This window comes from Acomys russatus, chromosome 8 (assembly GCF_903995435.1).
Source record: "Acomys russatus chromosome 8, mAcoRus1.1, whole genome shotgun sequence".
Classification (NCBI taxonomy): Eukaryota; Metazoa; Chordata; class Mammalia; order Rodentia; family Muridae; genus Acomys; species Acomys russatus.
Genome location: NC_067144.1, coordinates 31,296,936 through 31,311,149, shown reverse-complemented (window position 1 = coordinate 31,311,149; position 14,214 = coordinate 31,296,936). Strand labels below are relative to the sequence as shown.

The 14,214-nt window shown below is 40.8% G+C and overlaps 1 protein-coding gene across 1 annotated transcript; it reads left to right on the top strand.

Moving 5' to 3' along the window:
* The first annotated feature begins 421 nt into the window (after positions 1-421).
* Positions 422-11,972, top strand: C8H3orf85 (chromosome 8 C3orf85 homolog). Its single transcript, XM_051150351.1, has 3 exons — positions 422-470; positions 10,174-10,310; positions 11,883-11,972. Exons 1-3 carry the CDS (start codon positions 422-424, stop codon positions 11,970-11,972), a joined length of 276 nt encoding a protein of 91 aa, XP_051006308.1.
* The last annotated feature ends 2,242 nt before the right edge of the window (positions 11,973-14,214 follow it).

The window sequence follows — 14,214 nt, the reverse complement described above, 5'->3', positions numbered from 1 at the left end:
TGTGCTATGATTTAAAAAAAAAAAAAAAAAAAAACAACTGCCGAACTATTTTATGACACAATAGTGCTTTTAGAAAATAATATTTTTACTAAGAGTGAATGTGATCTCGCTTTTTCCTTCTCATCCTTTCTTCTTTTTCTTTTTGGACATGTTATATAAGTGTACATAGACAGTTAAATCAGTAAATAAATACATGGTTCCTGTAAGTACAGCCTGTAAAGTCAGTTCAAAAAGTCCAAAGGGTAAAAAGGCAGGAGGTATATAAAAATGCTACGTCAAGCAAAGGCCTCTCTCTTACTTCTTTGAAACATTCAGGTACACAGTAAATGCTTTATATGCCTGTAAAAATATCTAGTGTATGATAAAGCTTTGTCTAGGCTAGATGAAATTAAATACATCTTTTTCTTCCTAAAACAGGATCATGGCCAATAAATTGCTTCAAGTAGCTGTGTGCTCCACCTTGCTAATAGGTAAGAAATTGATTAGTTTTTGTTTGTCATATCTTTTACAACTATCAGGGGGGCAACTCTTTTTGGCTTCTGAAAGATATGAACAAATACACCTCATCTGTAGACCTCAAAAGCGTTGAGGGAGCCAAGGAAACCTGCCACAGTGTGCTTTTGAATCTGTCACTGTGGCAAGTGTTTGATTGTTTGATTCCTAATTATACATTAACATATTAACATGCTGGTTTAATTGTTTCTTCCAAAGAAGTGCTCTGCTGTCCTTGAATAAAAGAAAAGATTAAAATATCTTTTCAAAATCCTAATGCTCACACAGTAGCAGTATAAAGAGACCTCGAAGTACTTTGGAAGCATAAATTTATTTAACCTTTTCTGAGCTCCGTGCTTTGAAGACAGATCAAGGAAGGCACATGAGTCCAGGCAATTTTCTGCCAAACAGACCCAGGAAATTTGTAAGTTATATCAGAATGGAGCTGAGTGGTCATTTGGTTTCCTTGTAACCAAATCTGAAAATATTTAAATTAACTTAACAGTAAAGCTTATATGATTTATAAATATTTCTGATAAAGGTTCATAATCCAGAATAAATCTGTTTCTTTGCTAAGTTTTAGGCTAATGCACAAAAGTATTTTCTGCATGAAGCTCCTCCCATAAGTAGAAGCTACTCTTTATGTGTGTCTACATGTATACTTAGCCCTACTCTTTACGTGTGTCTACATGTATACTTAGCCCTACTCTTTATGTATGTCTACATGTACACTTAGCCATTCAGTCATGAGCCCAAAGATACAAATAACACCTACCTGCAGGACAATTGATTTGGCTGAGCTTACTTTAACAAAAAGAAAATGATGTTTTGTAGCTAAAGCTCAAAGGAAAAAACAAAAACAAAAAAACATTCAAGAACTGGAAAGTAAGTCTAGAGAATTGTTTGCTGTCTTGGCTCAGCCCTTCAGACCTAGGGGAAGGCACCTGTCCTGCTTGTAAGGTGTAGAAGCCGATGTCTTCAGAATCACGCCCACTCATTGCACCGATGACTTGCTTAGCTGATGGTCTTCTAAATTAGACAGCTCTAGAGTGGGAAGCAGTGGTGGAACCAAATTTCTTTCTTCCGCCTCCCTTCCTGGTTCATGTAGGAACAAAACTTTCTTACCTGTACTTCCCGGGAGCCCTTCTTATCATAAAATAAACAAAATTTCTTAAAAGTTTATTCCTATTGTCTATGAAGTCTTCCTTGTAGCATATTAGGTCTACAACAAATGACTCTTCCCTGCAGCTTGACGTAAGGTGGGAAGGGAGAACCCTTATTATTCACTTTCAAAAATGATGGCACGCTCCTCTCAAGTCATTACACTTAAGAGCAAAGTGCCAAAGTATCCTACTGATTCTGTTTTCAAAATAGTAACACAGACACTCCCTGGATAGGGAATTAGAAGCTTGAGTGCCATAGTTTGATTTGAAAAATAATTGTACCTCCTTTGAACATCTAAGTCAAGAACTGCCTTCTCCATGAATTAAAGTCAGCAAATATTAATTCTACCATCTAAGTTCCTTTTATGTGTCAGGGACTTTCCACATTATTGTAATTCAAGTCTCCTGATCACTCTGAAAATCAGTCCCATGCCCCCATTTTATAAAAAGGAACACTGGGAGCTTTGAGAAGCAGTGTCAGGAAGCCCAACGTCAGTTAACCCCAGGTGGACGCTGAAGCCGTTTCCCACTGTATGTGGAACAACCCCCTTCTTCCTGCTGCAATCTGATGAACAACTGATATCAGAAGACAAGCAAGACCTTGTCCTAAAGAACTAGACCCACTAAGGCACCAGAGGAACAGGAATCAGCAAGGGTGACCATATTTGACATGGTAACAGGGCCCCGCTAGCAGCTTTTCCAGGAAGTTCCTTATTCTAGCATTGCTTGGGGTAGTGCTAAATTCAACATGTATCTATCTCAACAGGGCAGCTAATAAAATCAACATAAAGATTAAATATGGGGTCTATAGCTGTAACACCCTGAACACAGGTGATCTTGGATGCTAAGAAGGGTCAGGCTTGGTTGGTCCTTGGGTGGGAGACCTCCTGGGACTAGCAGGTGCTGTAGGCAGGAGGGGTAAAAAGAGCAAATATAGGGGCTCAGGTAGTGGAGTATCTGACTAGCATAACTAAATTAACCTGATATTGTAGTGCATGGCTGTAATCCCAGCACTTAAGAGGCAGAGGTAGAAGGATCAGAAGTTCAAGGTCATCTGTGGCTACAGAATGAGCTTGTGGCTAGCCTGGGCTACAAGGAACCCTACAGAAAATAAATATATTTGAAGTATATTTTCTTAGTAGGCCAATCGTTGAACATCATTGAGGATCAAATAAAGTAGGGAATGATAGCATATATCTGCCTTCCCAGCATTCATGAGGCTGGGGCAGGAGGATCATAAGTAGAGGGCTAGCCTGGGTTACATGGTGAGCCCATGTCGGAAACAAAACAATGACTTCAGGAGAATGTTGCTGTTTCTAATTTGCCTTTTAAAAGATAGCTTTCACTGCTAGTCTGCTAAAATAAAACCCATATTTATTTCCCTCGACATTTACACCTTTCTGTTTTGATTTAGCAACTGGAGTTGACCCACATGTGAAACAATTTGGAGGTCCATGTTCATGTCACTAACCTGTGATCATGTCTCTCCATAAAGTACAAGGACATACGCTAGTGATAGACAGGAGGGAAAATCAACCACCTTTGGCCTGCTTGTCTCTGGTCATTCATTCCAGCCTTTAGTTCTTACCTCCCCTGCCCCCAGCCCTACTCCTCGCTAGTAAGTAGTGACAATCTGTCCTGAAGAACTTTTCATTTTCACAGAGTTGTTTGTTTGTTTCATTGGTTGGCTTTTTTTTGTTGTTGTTGTTGTTTTGACAAGGAGTTTTAGGCTCACACTTTCTTCCTCAGAACCTTGTCTGTACCTTCAGTCCCTCTCTGCCGGCTTTCTTCTCTGCTATAGGAGTAAGTCTTTACAGCTGCCCTTTAAAAGGCTCTCATTCTTTGAAAAGTTGGTATTTCTTGATACAACTTTTATTTTACACAATTTTATTATTACAATGTCACCTGGTTATTTGTACTTAAGGATGAGTGAGACAGTGTTGTCTTATGTAGCTCAGGGTGGCCTGGAATTCTCTATGACGCTCAGGAGGTCTGCCTGAGTCAGCCTCCCAAACTCTGGAGTACAGGTATGGAACCCATACTGGTATAAGATTGACTGGTACTCTTAAGGACATGCATGGTGACAGTAAGTAACAGAGGCAGAAAATAATGTGGTTGGAGAAAAAGGTGCCTTTGCTAAAGAACAGATTCGTTGAGTCATTTGGATGGAACAGAAAGACTGTTTACCTGTTCATGTGGCATCATGGTTGTGGCCCTGGCGAGAAGACTCATCCACACACCCAGGCAGTGGCCCAGGGGTCATGTCATACTGTATGAAATGCTGCCTTTCATGGGTTCTCAACTCTCCTGTCCATTGGACTGAAAACTAATAAAAAGCTTTGCCACTCCCAAGAAATATCCAAAGACCAAGAAGCTGTCTGCCTGCACGTATATGTAGTATGTCTGCTTGCACATGTGTGTATATGTCACTGTGTGTGTGCTGAAAGTTTGTGCAGACTTCACTTCAACCAGATGATGCTACTTTCCGCACATGCTGTAACACCAACACTCAGTAAGTTGAGACAAGGGCATGCCAGTGAATTTGAGGCCACCCTGGGCTACAATCAGCAATTCTCAGATCCATAAAACTGAAGTTCCTCAACCAAATAAAGGTTCAGATGTGGAGACCCTGTTAAACATTTCAATATACCAGAATTGGGAACCCAGTCTAGAGTTTAGTCCACCTTCCTGTTTTCCCAGCTCTCTTCTTCCCACCCTTGATGTCCTCTTTTTTTTTTAAATCATGCCCAACCCTGTCCCTTTATCCCATGACTTCTAACCTTTTGTGACCTTCTGTCATTTCTTCCCTTCTGTGTTCTTCAGTTTTCTCTTTTTCCTTTGATTCCTTTTGACTCTTGCTTTCTTTCTCTCTGTTTTTTAGCTCCATTTCCCTTTGAGATGGGGTTGCATATAGCCCAATTGGGCTCTCACCTCCCTGCTCCATTTCCCAAGTTCTGAGATTACAGACAGGCACTCCAAGACCATCACCAGGCTCTCCTGTTAGGTGTTTGTTTGTTTGTTTTTTGGTCTCACTATTTAGCTCAGGCTGGCCTCACAGTTTAAGAGCATTTAGGTAGAACATAAATAGAACATATTAAATCTGACTAACTGGGCGTGGGGGGGGGGGGACAAGCTGTAAAGAATTAGAAAGACAGAAATTTTTTTATGGTTTATAAAGATTTTAAGGGAGGCATTAACGTGGATGGTATTGATTACATTAAGAAAACAAAAGCACAAAGAGACCCTTTTGAAAACCAGCAATGCTACCTTGACGTGTGCTTCCACAATACTGAAGTACTATGACAACGAACATGGTGAGAACAGAGTGTAAACCCAAGTCACAGCAAAAAAAAAAAAAAAGAGAAAAATCAAACTGTTGCTAAAAACATTAAAAAATTTTTTTAAAAAGCTCAAGATTAAGTGATAGCAATTATCAATTCAGAAAATATATAGTGTTAGAGATGTGCTGCCAGGGTTTCCTAGCTGGTATTTGTTGTGTCTATGTATCAGCCAGCACTGTTTGAAACATGCAATGTCCTGTCTAATCTTTCTTTTAAAAACCTTACAAGTAGACATACAACTATTACTTCTATTTACAGAACTCGTGTTTATAGTCTGAGATAGGTTGTCTCTACTTATATGGTTAATAAATAATTGAATCATGAAAAAAAATAAAAAGAAAACCAACAAAGCAATAAAACTCAGGGCTTAATTTCCAGGTCCCAGTAGCACTAAGTAGACCAACAAACTCGATACCCTGCTCTTGCTTTCACTACCTTTCAAGGTTGACCAGGCAAAATGAAAAAGGGAGGAGAAATTCCTCAAGCAGAGAGGGCAATGGTGTGCCCCCACTATATTACTTAGATTTTATTTCCAGCCTGGCCACTGGCTTCCGAGGCGACCTTGAATGAGTCATTCCATCCCCAGTGTCAATTTTCCCCTTTGTAATGCCAGATAATAAATAACACTCGCCTTCTCTTTCTCCTGGGTGATGTTATTATCACCACCGATTAATATTTATTGGCTGCCTGTTGGGCCCATTCTGCTGAGGTGAGTCCTTTGCCCTGGGAAGGAAGAGAGGGTTATATCAGTAAAATATTTTCTATAAAGAAAAAGGGAGCAGAGTTCCAAAGATAGAATTATTAAAGCTTAAAATAGCAATGGCATATATTTTAAGTCACACTTCTCTATTGAAGCTTATGTAATAGCTCCTTTGTTCCGAGGTCATACAATACACTAGTGTAATCATGCTGTAGAATTTTACTTCTGTAATACCCTAAGTAATGCCACGTCAAGCAACTACTACTTTCTTTTTCTACCTGGAAATTATAACCTGAACACCAATATTTAGCAATATTATTATTTTTTGGCAATATCTAGTCCACTTTGCATACCAACTCACCTCATTTAGAAAAACATCTGTTTTAACAGGATTATCAGGCCCAGGGTATATAACATCGTGATTTTTCTTCAGAGAGAATAAATGAGAAATCTGAGGAGTCCCCCATGAGCACTTAGAAAAACAGAAACCACTGCTGGTTTGTCCAAACTATGAATGAATGAGTTCTCTTCAGATCAGTGGTGACTTCCCCATCTCCAGTGTCGTTATCAATCATCTGACAGTTAGAAGAGCCACAACCATGTGTCTCTTGACCTGTTCTCATCTTTTCCTGGCTGCTCCTCCACTGACAAAGTAGAGGCGGGAATGGGAAAATAAATGTGGAATGTGTAGGTGATGCTGTTCATCCTTACAGTGGAATGTTAGGCTGGCATCAGGTGGGCCCTGAATACAGTGTGCTAAGTGAAATAAGCACTGAATGAATCCAGATACTCCAGGTACCTGGACTGCGTCTTCCAAAAGACAGGAAGAACAGCAGTTTCCCGGAACTGGAAGAGGGTGTGTTGGGACTCACTGCTACAGTGTTTTGAGGTTCTGTCCAGGATGAGGACCTGGTTCTGGAAATGGGCATAGGTGATGGCTACAAATCATAGACATGAGCTTAATGCTGCTGAATCACGCCTTCAAAATAGTCAAAATGCATGTTTAAAATCGTACACACCTTTGATCCCAGTACTTGGGCAGCAGAAGCAGCCATATCTCTGTGAGTTTGAGGCTAGCCTGGTCTAGCCTGGTCTAAGTACTGACTTCCAGGCCAGTCAGGAATACATAGTGACATAGTGAGATCTGTTCTTTTTTTTTTTTTAGGTCATTGTTATGCTACATATATTTTTAACAACTAGAAGTAAATTTGGCCCCTTATTTCCTTGTTCAGAAACCATCATAAGACATTTATAAAAATAAAACCAAAATCCCTCAGGACTGTATTAAACACACCTTGGGCTGCAGGTCTAACTCACCCTTCAATACTGTCTAAGCATGTGTATAGCTCAGCCATTCCTTTCCATCACATCGGCAAAGTGGGGGTATCTGAACCTAGCCTGGGTTGGGTAGATTGTTCCTTGCCTCTCAGCTCCTTTCAACTTCAAATACATGTTGCTGCCTTCCACTGTCTTTTCCCAGCTATTGAGACACGTGTCTGCTGACAAAGCCAGATTCTCTGTAACATCTCCACGAGGGTATCAAAATTGATTGTACCCTTAAAGTTGGTCATCATGATGCATGCTTATATTTACAATATGAGGGAAGGTGAGGCAGAAAGAGTGGTGGGTTGTTGTGAGTTTGAGGCCAGCCTTGTGTACACAGTATTGGGTTATCTCTTGTTACGTAGCAAATAAAATACAACAAAATATCTTTAAAAAGTAGTATCAGTGTTCTGGCCCAATGTGTCTTCTTCAAGTTACCCATTAACTCTCACGGTGAGTCCCCACACTGCGCAGGCGGCTTATCACCTATATTTGCATGAATGCAAAGGTTATGAGCCAAGGTTATCTTCTGATATCTTGCTATGCGATGACAAGTATCAGAACAGGGACTGAAGAGGAAGTGGAGGTCTTTAGGCATACCTCTGAGAAGGTGTCCTTTGAATGTTCTGTGCCTGGGGCCCTCCCTTACTTCACCATGCACATACCCTTGTGAGCAACAACTCTCCTTGATCTTAGCAAGTCCCTACTAAGCAGTTATCTCCTACGACGTAGCTAATTGCCTCAAATTGTAGCAGCTTTAAAATAATAAGGTTTATTATTGCCATTTCCAGGTCAGGAGTTTGTTTGTGAGTGGTTTAGGGCCTTGGTTCTGGCTCGGGTGTCTTGCTTTGTTTAATAATGACACATTGAACAGGTATGCAGATGTTACAGTCATCTTAGGGCCTGGCTGTAGCAAAGGCATCAGGTTCCCAAGTGTTTTTGTGCACACCCTTGTACATTCGTCTCTTTCCATTCTTAGGGCTGTCCTGGGTAGCCCAGGGCATTGCTAAAATGATGACGTGTGCTTCTGTTGTGGCTAGAGTCCAGCTTCTGCTGCGTTCTTTATTGAGTCACTTGTTCTAGGAGAAGGTAGATGCTATGATCTGAAAACACTCAAGTAATGCCAAGGGAGAGGGCCACACCTCAAGGGAATAAGTATGAATGTCAGGAAGCAGAGGAGTTTGGGAGCCAGGGGAGAGGCTTCCATAAATATCCCAGCTGGTTTACATGAAACTGGATTAGCTATGTTAAGACCGTATTACTCTGGCACCTGTCACTGCAGTGCTCTGAAATGAAGTATGAACAGTTATGACTCTTCTTTCTACTTATTTCTAACTATTGTTTTCATACATAGGCTTTATAGACTCCCATTAAAACTCCTTTCCACACATCAGTCCTCTAATTTAAACTGAAAACTCCAGCCTTTTTTGCCTCTCGCTGATCTAATCTTTTCCTCATGAACAACCGTGAAAACAGCTGCTTGTGCCCTATGCCCCATCTTCAAGAACAGTGTCAATGGATCACGTGATATCTCATTCTGTTGTATAGCATTGTCCTTTGACCCCAACTAACTGGCAAGCCCTATGGGAGAGAGTACTGTACCTCACTATAAGCTGGCTCCATACACAGTGATTGTCATTAGCCCTGTTAATTATGAGGCTGGAGAGCTCCCAATGTAGCATTTCTTAGCATTGCACTCTGTGAGAAATGCTTACCAAATATGAGGTGCAGATTACATTGTTACTGCAAAGGTATGACGTGGTCTCATTTTTTTTTCCTTCCACATTGACTAATTGTGTTGCATTTCTTGTTTTGTTTTGTTTTGTTTTTGTTTTTTGTTTTTTGTTTTGTTTTGGTTTGGTTTGGTTTGGTTGGGGGGGTTTTGTTTTGTTTTGTTTTGAGACAGAGTTTCTCTAAGTAGATTTGGATAACCTGGACTCACTCTTTAGACTAGGCTGGCCTCAAACTCACATCAATCCACCTGCCTCTGCCTCCCAAGTGCTGGGAATTGTGTTGCATTTCTACATAAAGATTTCAAGATGAGGACAATCTGACAGGGCACCACCCCTAGATGAAGGAAGAACTTCATGCAAATAATGGCTTCTGAGAGAGAGGGAGAATCAGTCTTTTCCAGGGAGGAGCCCCAGATAGGTTAACTAATCCCTTGTCAACAACTTTAAACACATATGTATGAGGTATACTAAGTGAACTCAGAAGGTTGAGTATGTATTTATGCATACATACTCAACATACTGCATAACAATAATACCTTAAAGGGAAGAGGTCATGAATTTGAGAGGAAGTTGGAGACACACAGGAAGAGTTGTGGGGGAAGAAATAGAGGTGAAAATAAAAATAATGCGAATACTGCTCACATGTAGAAAACTCTCAAAAAATTCAATGAAAAGTAATTTTAAAATATTCTAACAAAGTCTAGTGTTGTTATTGTTGTTGTTGCTGTTGTTGTTGTTGTTATTGTGTATGGGTAATTTGTGTGCAAGTGTGTCTGGGTAGCATGTGCGTGCCTGATGCCCACAGAGACCACAGGAGGTCATAAGAGGATGCCAGGTCACCTAGAACTGGAGTTAGATGGTTGGGAGGCTGTGCGGAGGTCAAACCCAGTCCTCTGGAAGAACAGCCAATATTGTTAACCACTAAACCATCTCTAGCCCCTTGGGGATTTTCTTTTTGGTATGTGTTTTATTGTTTAGTTTTTTAGATAGGATCTTAAATAGCCCTGATTGGCAAAAGTCTCTCAGTTGTAAGATAGAAACATTCACTGATCAGTAGCTATTAATTCATGCAGCCTTTATAGCAATTAAGTGTGTGTTGTTACTAGAGCCCTTTGCATACAAGAAAATGACAGCTTAGAATAATTAAGCTATTTCTGCAGAATTGCAGTAGAGCTGGAATTTTAACCCAGGTTGTGAAGCTCCCGTACATACATGTAGCACAACTCTGCCATACTTTTCCCTCCACTTGTAGGTTATAGTGGCAACACTGCAGAGGTTACAAAGGGTCTGCCATAGCCACCAGGACTTGCTGCTTCAGAAACTTGGCTGCCCAAACACTATAGCTAGGCTTGGTTTTTGAGGAAACACAGACACGGAATGTGTTGTGCTAAAAGATTCTGTGCAACTTGGTCTAATTGCAGAAGTGTTGGGAGCACCATTTCTGATGGATGATCCGGCAAACCAGTTCCTACGCCTGAAAAGACAAGTCGTACACTTACAGGATTTCTGGGGCCCAGATCATCACCCAGTTGGTAGGGGACTCTCCCTGGCTGATCAGGTACTACATTTGAAACAAGCAGTCCTGTACTGCTGTTTTTAAACTGGTATTGCATCAGCTGGCATTCTGATGTCACCAGGCTTGCTTCATGCTTTCCTCTTTAGCTTCTCTGAGCTGTGATTTCTCGCCCTCCCCGAAAAGTGCCTTTCACCCAATAAATGTCACATCTTGCTGAAAGATTGAGCTCAAATGTCCTTTCCCCTCTGATAACCTCCTCTTCACTCTTCACTCCAAGGGGACATTTGTGCTTTCTTCGCCCTCTTGTTTGCATGCTATTTGTATGTGAGCGGTTCTCAAAATATCACTTGGGGATTAGTAGTTTCCTATAGCCAGCCTCAGTCAATCACCTCAGTAAATAAGGCAAGGCCAGTGTCTTACCCATCAATGTCATGATTCTTTGAACCTACACAATCAAATCACTGCTCCACAGTCAAGGCTCAAGAATGCTTGGGTAGGTGGAAACATGCATAGTGCCCCATTTAGTCTACTCTCAGTCGTTTCATGACTAGCATTCCTCTGCAAGCATTGTGCCTTTGATGGTCCTTCATTTGTCTATCTTTTGTGCATTTTCCTATTCTTTTGTTCTCACTCCAAAGAATGGAGAGTAAGCATGCATTAGCCACTTGGTTCTCATGTTTACTTTTCTGATAGAAGAAACCAATGAAACCCTGAATCCAGTGAAATTGCTAAATTCCCTGAGGATGCCAATTAGCCACGATTCCCCTCTTACAATTCAACAACTTCAGAAAATAATTCTATGGAAAATTATTAAATTGCTTTTCCTTCCTTCCTTCCTTCCTTCCTTCCTTCCTTCCTTCCTTCCTTCCTTCTTTCTTTCCCCTTTTATTTATCCCTTTCAGTACCAGGCTGCCACTGTCACCAGGCATGAGTGTGTTATAAAAACATAAGAAAGTGGAATGTCATTGTCTTTTTTTATAGCCCCAGTCCTTGCCTTCTCAGCATGGCTAGGTCTTAACCAGTCCACCAGGTTCACTTTGCTTCTCCTTAGCAGCTGATGAGGAGAACCACCACCCAGATGGCACTTCTAGTTTTGTGCTCGCTTTTCTCCAACATTATAATTACTAACACAAGACATTGTTTATTTGACAAAAGAAGTAATGATATAGGCTTGAAACGCTGCGCCTTCTTTGTGGGATGTTAAGTTGTTATTTATTTGTTTGTTTGTTTGTTTTGCTTTTTTAAAAAAAAACAAGGTTTCTCTGTGTAACCTTGGCTATCCTGGACTCGCTTTGTAGACCAGATTGGCCTCAAACTCACAGAAATCAGCCTGCCTCTGTCTCCCAGAGTCTTGGGATTCCAGGCATGAGGCACCTCTCCCGGCTGGGGATGTTAAGGTGTCCAAGTGCACTCTGGCCTGTAACCACAGAGCAGTTCTGTAATCAACGGCGAGATTCTGTAATGGAACAAGACTTCCATCTTGATTGACAGTGTCCTCCAGAAATCCTGTAACATATCTGAGCATTAGCATAAACAGATAAGTACTCGAGTTAGGTAATGATAATAACTCATGTCCCACCTTCTTGGAGATCCTCACTTGCGTTTCCTTTGCAGGCTCGGGAAGCATGGACCTCTTTGAAAGCAAGAGCACACCGCTATTTTGACATGACCACACTGGCCTTTGATATATCTGCTGCCCAGTAAATGTATGAGAGTGATGGAAAGAAGAAAACAAGCATGGTAGCAGTTACCGAGACTGAGACAGTGTGCCCAAACTGCAGGCTTGGAGAAACACGGCTAGATCCAATGCAGCCTTTGCTACATTATTTATTGTCTAATCTCTTGGAGATTTTTGAAAGGAGCAATTGTGAAAATCCTTGCAGACACCTGGATGGAATTGGAAGTTCTCCATAAATGCTCACTCTCTTGAGAATGAAAATAAAGACTAAAGTAAAAACATTTACCCAAAGGGGCGCTTTCCTGAGAAGTGGGATGCAAAATCAAAGTAACAGTGTCATCAAAACATTCTGCTCACAGCTCTCTGTTTTGCAATTGCCTCTTCTTTGAGAGAGTTAGTTCATTTTTATGTGTTAATTCTAAGCATAGTCGTCTCCAACAGAGTTCATACCCACCCTCTTTTTCTTAACACTTTTCAATGGCAAAAGGCATTCTATCTTTATTTATCTTCCTATTTGTAGATTAGCATACAAGGTAATAGGTTTCAACCATGACATTCCCGTACATATGGGTCCCTATACTCTGTTCTCGTTCATTCCATCCCGTTTACTCCCTCTCAATATCTAGCTGGCTCCCTTTCCTCTGCCAATGAGTCTCCCGTCTGCTTTCTCATCACATGTATCCTCTCTATTTCATTTCTCAGCCAAGACTTCTTTCTGTGCGCTATGATCCTATTTCTACCGCCATTTTCAAACATACACACATACATACACATAAAATTTAAATCTAGGGTCTGCATATAAGAAACACCTAATTCTTTGTCTAGTCTGGTTTAACTCATTGAACATAATGATTACTAGTTTTATCCTTTTTTCTACAAATGTCATGGTTTCATATTGTGGCAAGATATGTGAAATTCCACTGTGTATATGTACCACATTTACTTTATCCATTCATCTGTTTGTGCATTTGAAACTTTTTCCATCAAAAGCATCTTGCCCAGGGCAGTAGCAAATATAATATTGACTGGCATAAGTGGTTAGGGACATACCAGGAGCCACTCATCTATGGAAGTCTTGGAAAATGTGAAGATTTTATACTCTGCTTACAAACATATTTTATATTTGGTTTAGTAAGAAATAACAGTTTTAACATACTTCCTGGGCACATTGCTAATCTTTCTCAATGGTGCAGAAAATTTGATTCAAGAGAAAAGTGGACTGCTTTTTCCCTTATGACCTGACTTGTATCTCTGGAATGCCCCCCTCGGTTATTGAAGATGCTATAACCAAGCCAAGATTGCTTCCCCAAATCATAGATAAGTAAGACGGTTGTTTCCAAAAGTTGATTTTCCCCATATTCTTAGGTCAGTTGTTTCCTGAGACAATTCCTTTTGGACTTTCCAGGTCAATTGATCCTCTGAAGACTATAGTTGGCCTTCTGGTCTTACAGACATTCTAAGAACTTGTCGAAAGGCAAGTAACTCAGAACAGCTGGATGCTGAGATGCTCTGCAGTAAGACTTCCCCCATGTGTGGAGGAGACTGACAGCTGCTCACTGTGGCCTACAGCCTGCAAATAGTGCAGACATCCTCCCTGAGAAAACTGAGACTGATCTTTAAGTCACTATGGCAACTGCTGTACCTTTTCAATGCACACAACAGAACAGGGCTCAAGGGCCTAGCTACATGGTAGAATTTTTCCTATCATGAGCAAGGCACAGCTATGGCTTTGATTCCCCAGCACTGCCAAGAAAAATAAACAGAAAAAGTGAACAGACAGACAAAGCAAAGAACGCAGATGTTGGTTTTGCTTTGGTTAGTAAATTTGGAATGGCCTGTGAGCATAATTTCACTGTTTTAAGAATTCTAAGCCAGGCATGGTAGGGCACACCTTTAATCATAGCACTTGAGAGGCAGAGGCAGGTGAATCGCTGTGAGTTCAAGGCCAGTCTGTTCTACAAAGCAAACCCAGGACAGCCAAATCTACACAGAGAAACCCTGTCTCAAAAGAAAAAAAAAAAAAAAAAAACAGTCAAAATAAAAAAAACAAAAAAGAATTCTATTTTTTTTCATGAGTTACTAGATACTTACAAAATACTAGGATATTAAAATTCTCTTTGGCAGAGTGGTGGTGACATACAGCTTTAGTCCCAGCACTCAGGAGGCAGAGGCAGGCAGATCTCTGTGAGTCCGAGGCCAGCCTGGTTTACAGAATGAGTTCCAGGGCAGCCAAATCTACACAGAGAAACCCTGACTTAAAAAAACAAA

Bases quoted from the DNA above. Each gene is read 5' to 3' on its own strand.
- C8H3orf85 (XM_051150351.1), top strand. From the start codon at position 422: ATGGCCAATAAATTGCTTCAAGTAGCTGTGTGCTCCACCTTGCTAATA. The intron at 471-10,173 runs GTAAGAAATTGA...GTCTAATTGCAG, and splicing joins GTGCTCCACCTTGCTAATAG to AAGTGTTGGGAGCACCATTT. The intron at 10,311-11,882 runs GTACTACATTTG...TTTCCTTTGCAG, and splicing joins GACTCTCCCTGGCTGATCAG to GCTCGGGAAGCATGGACCTC.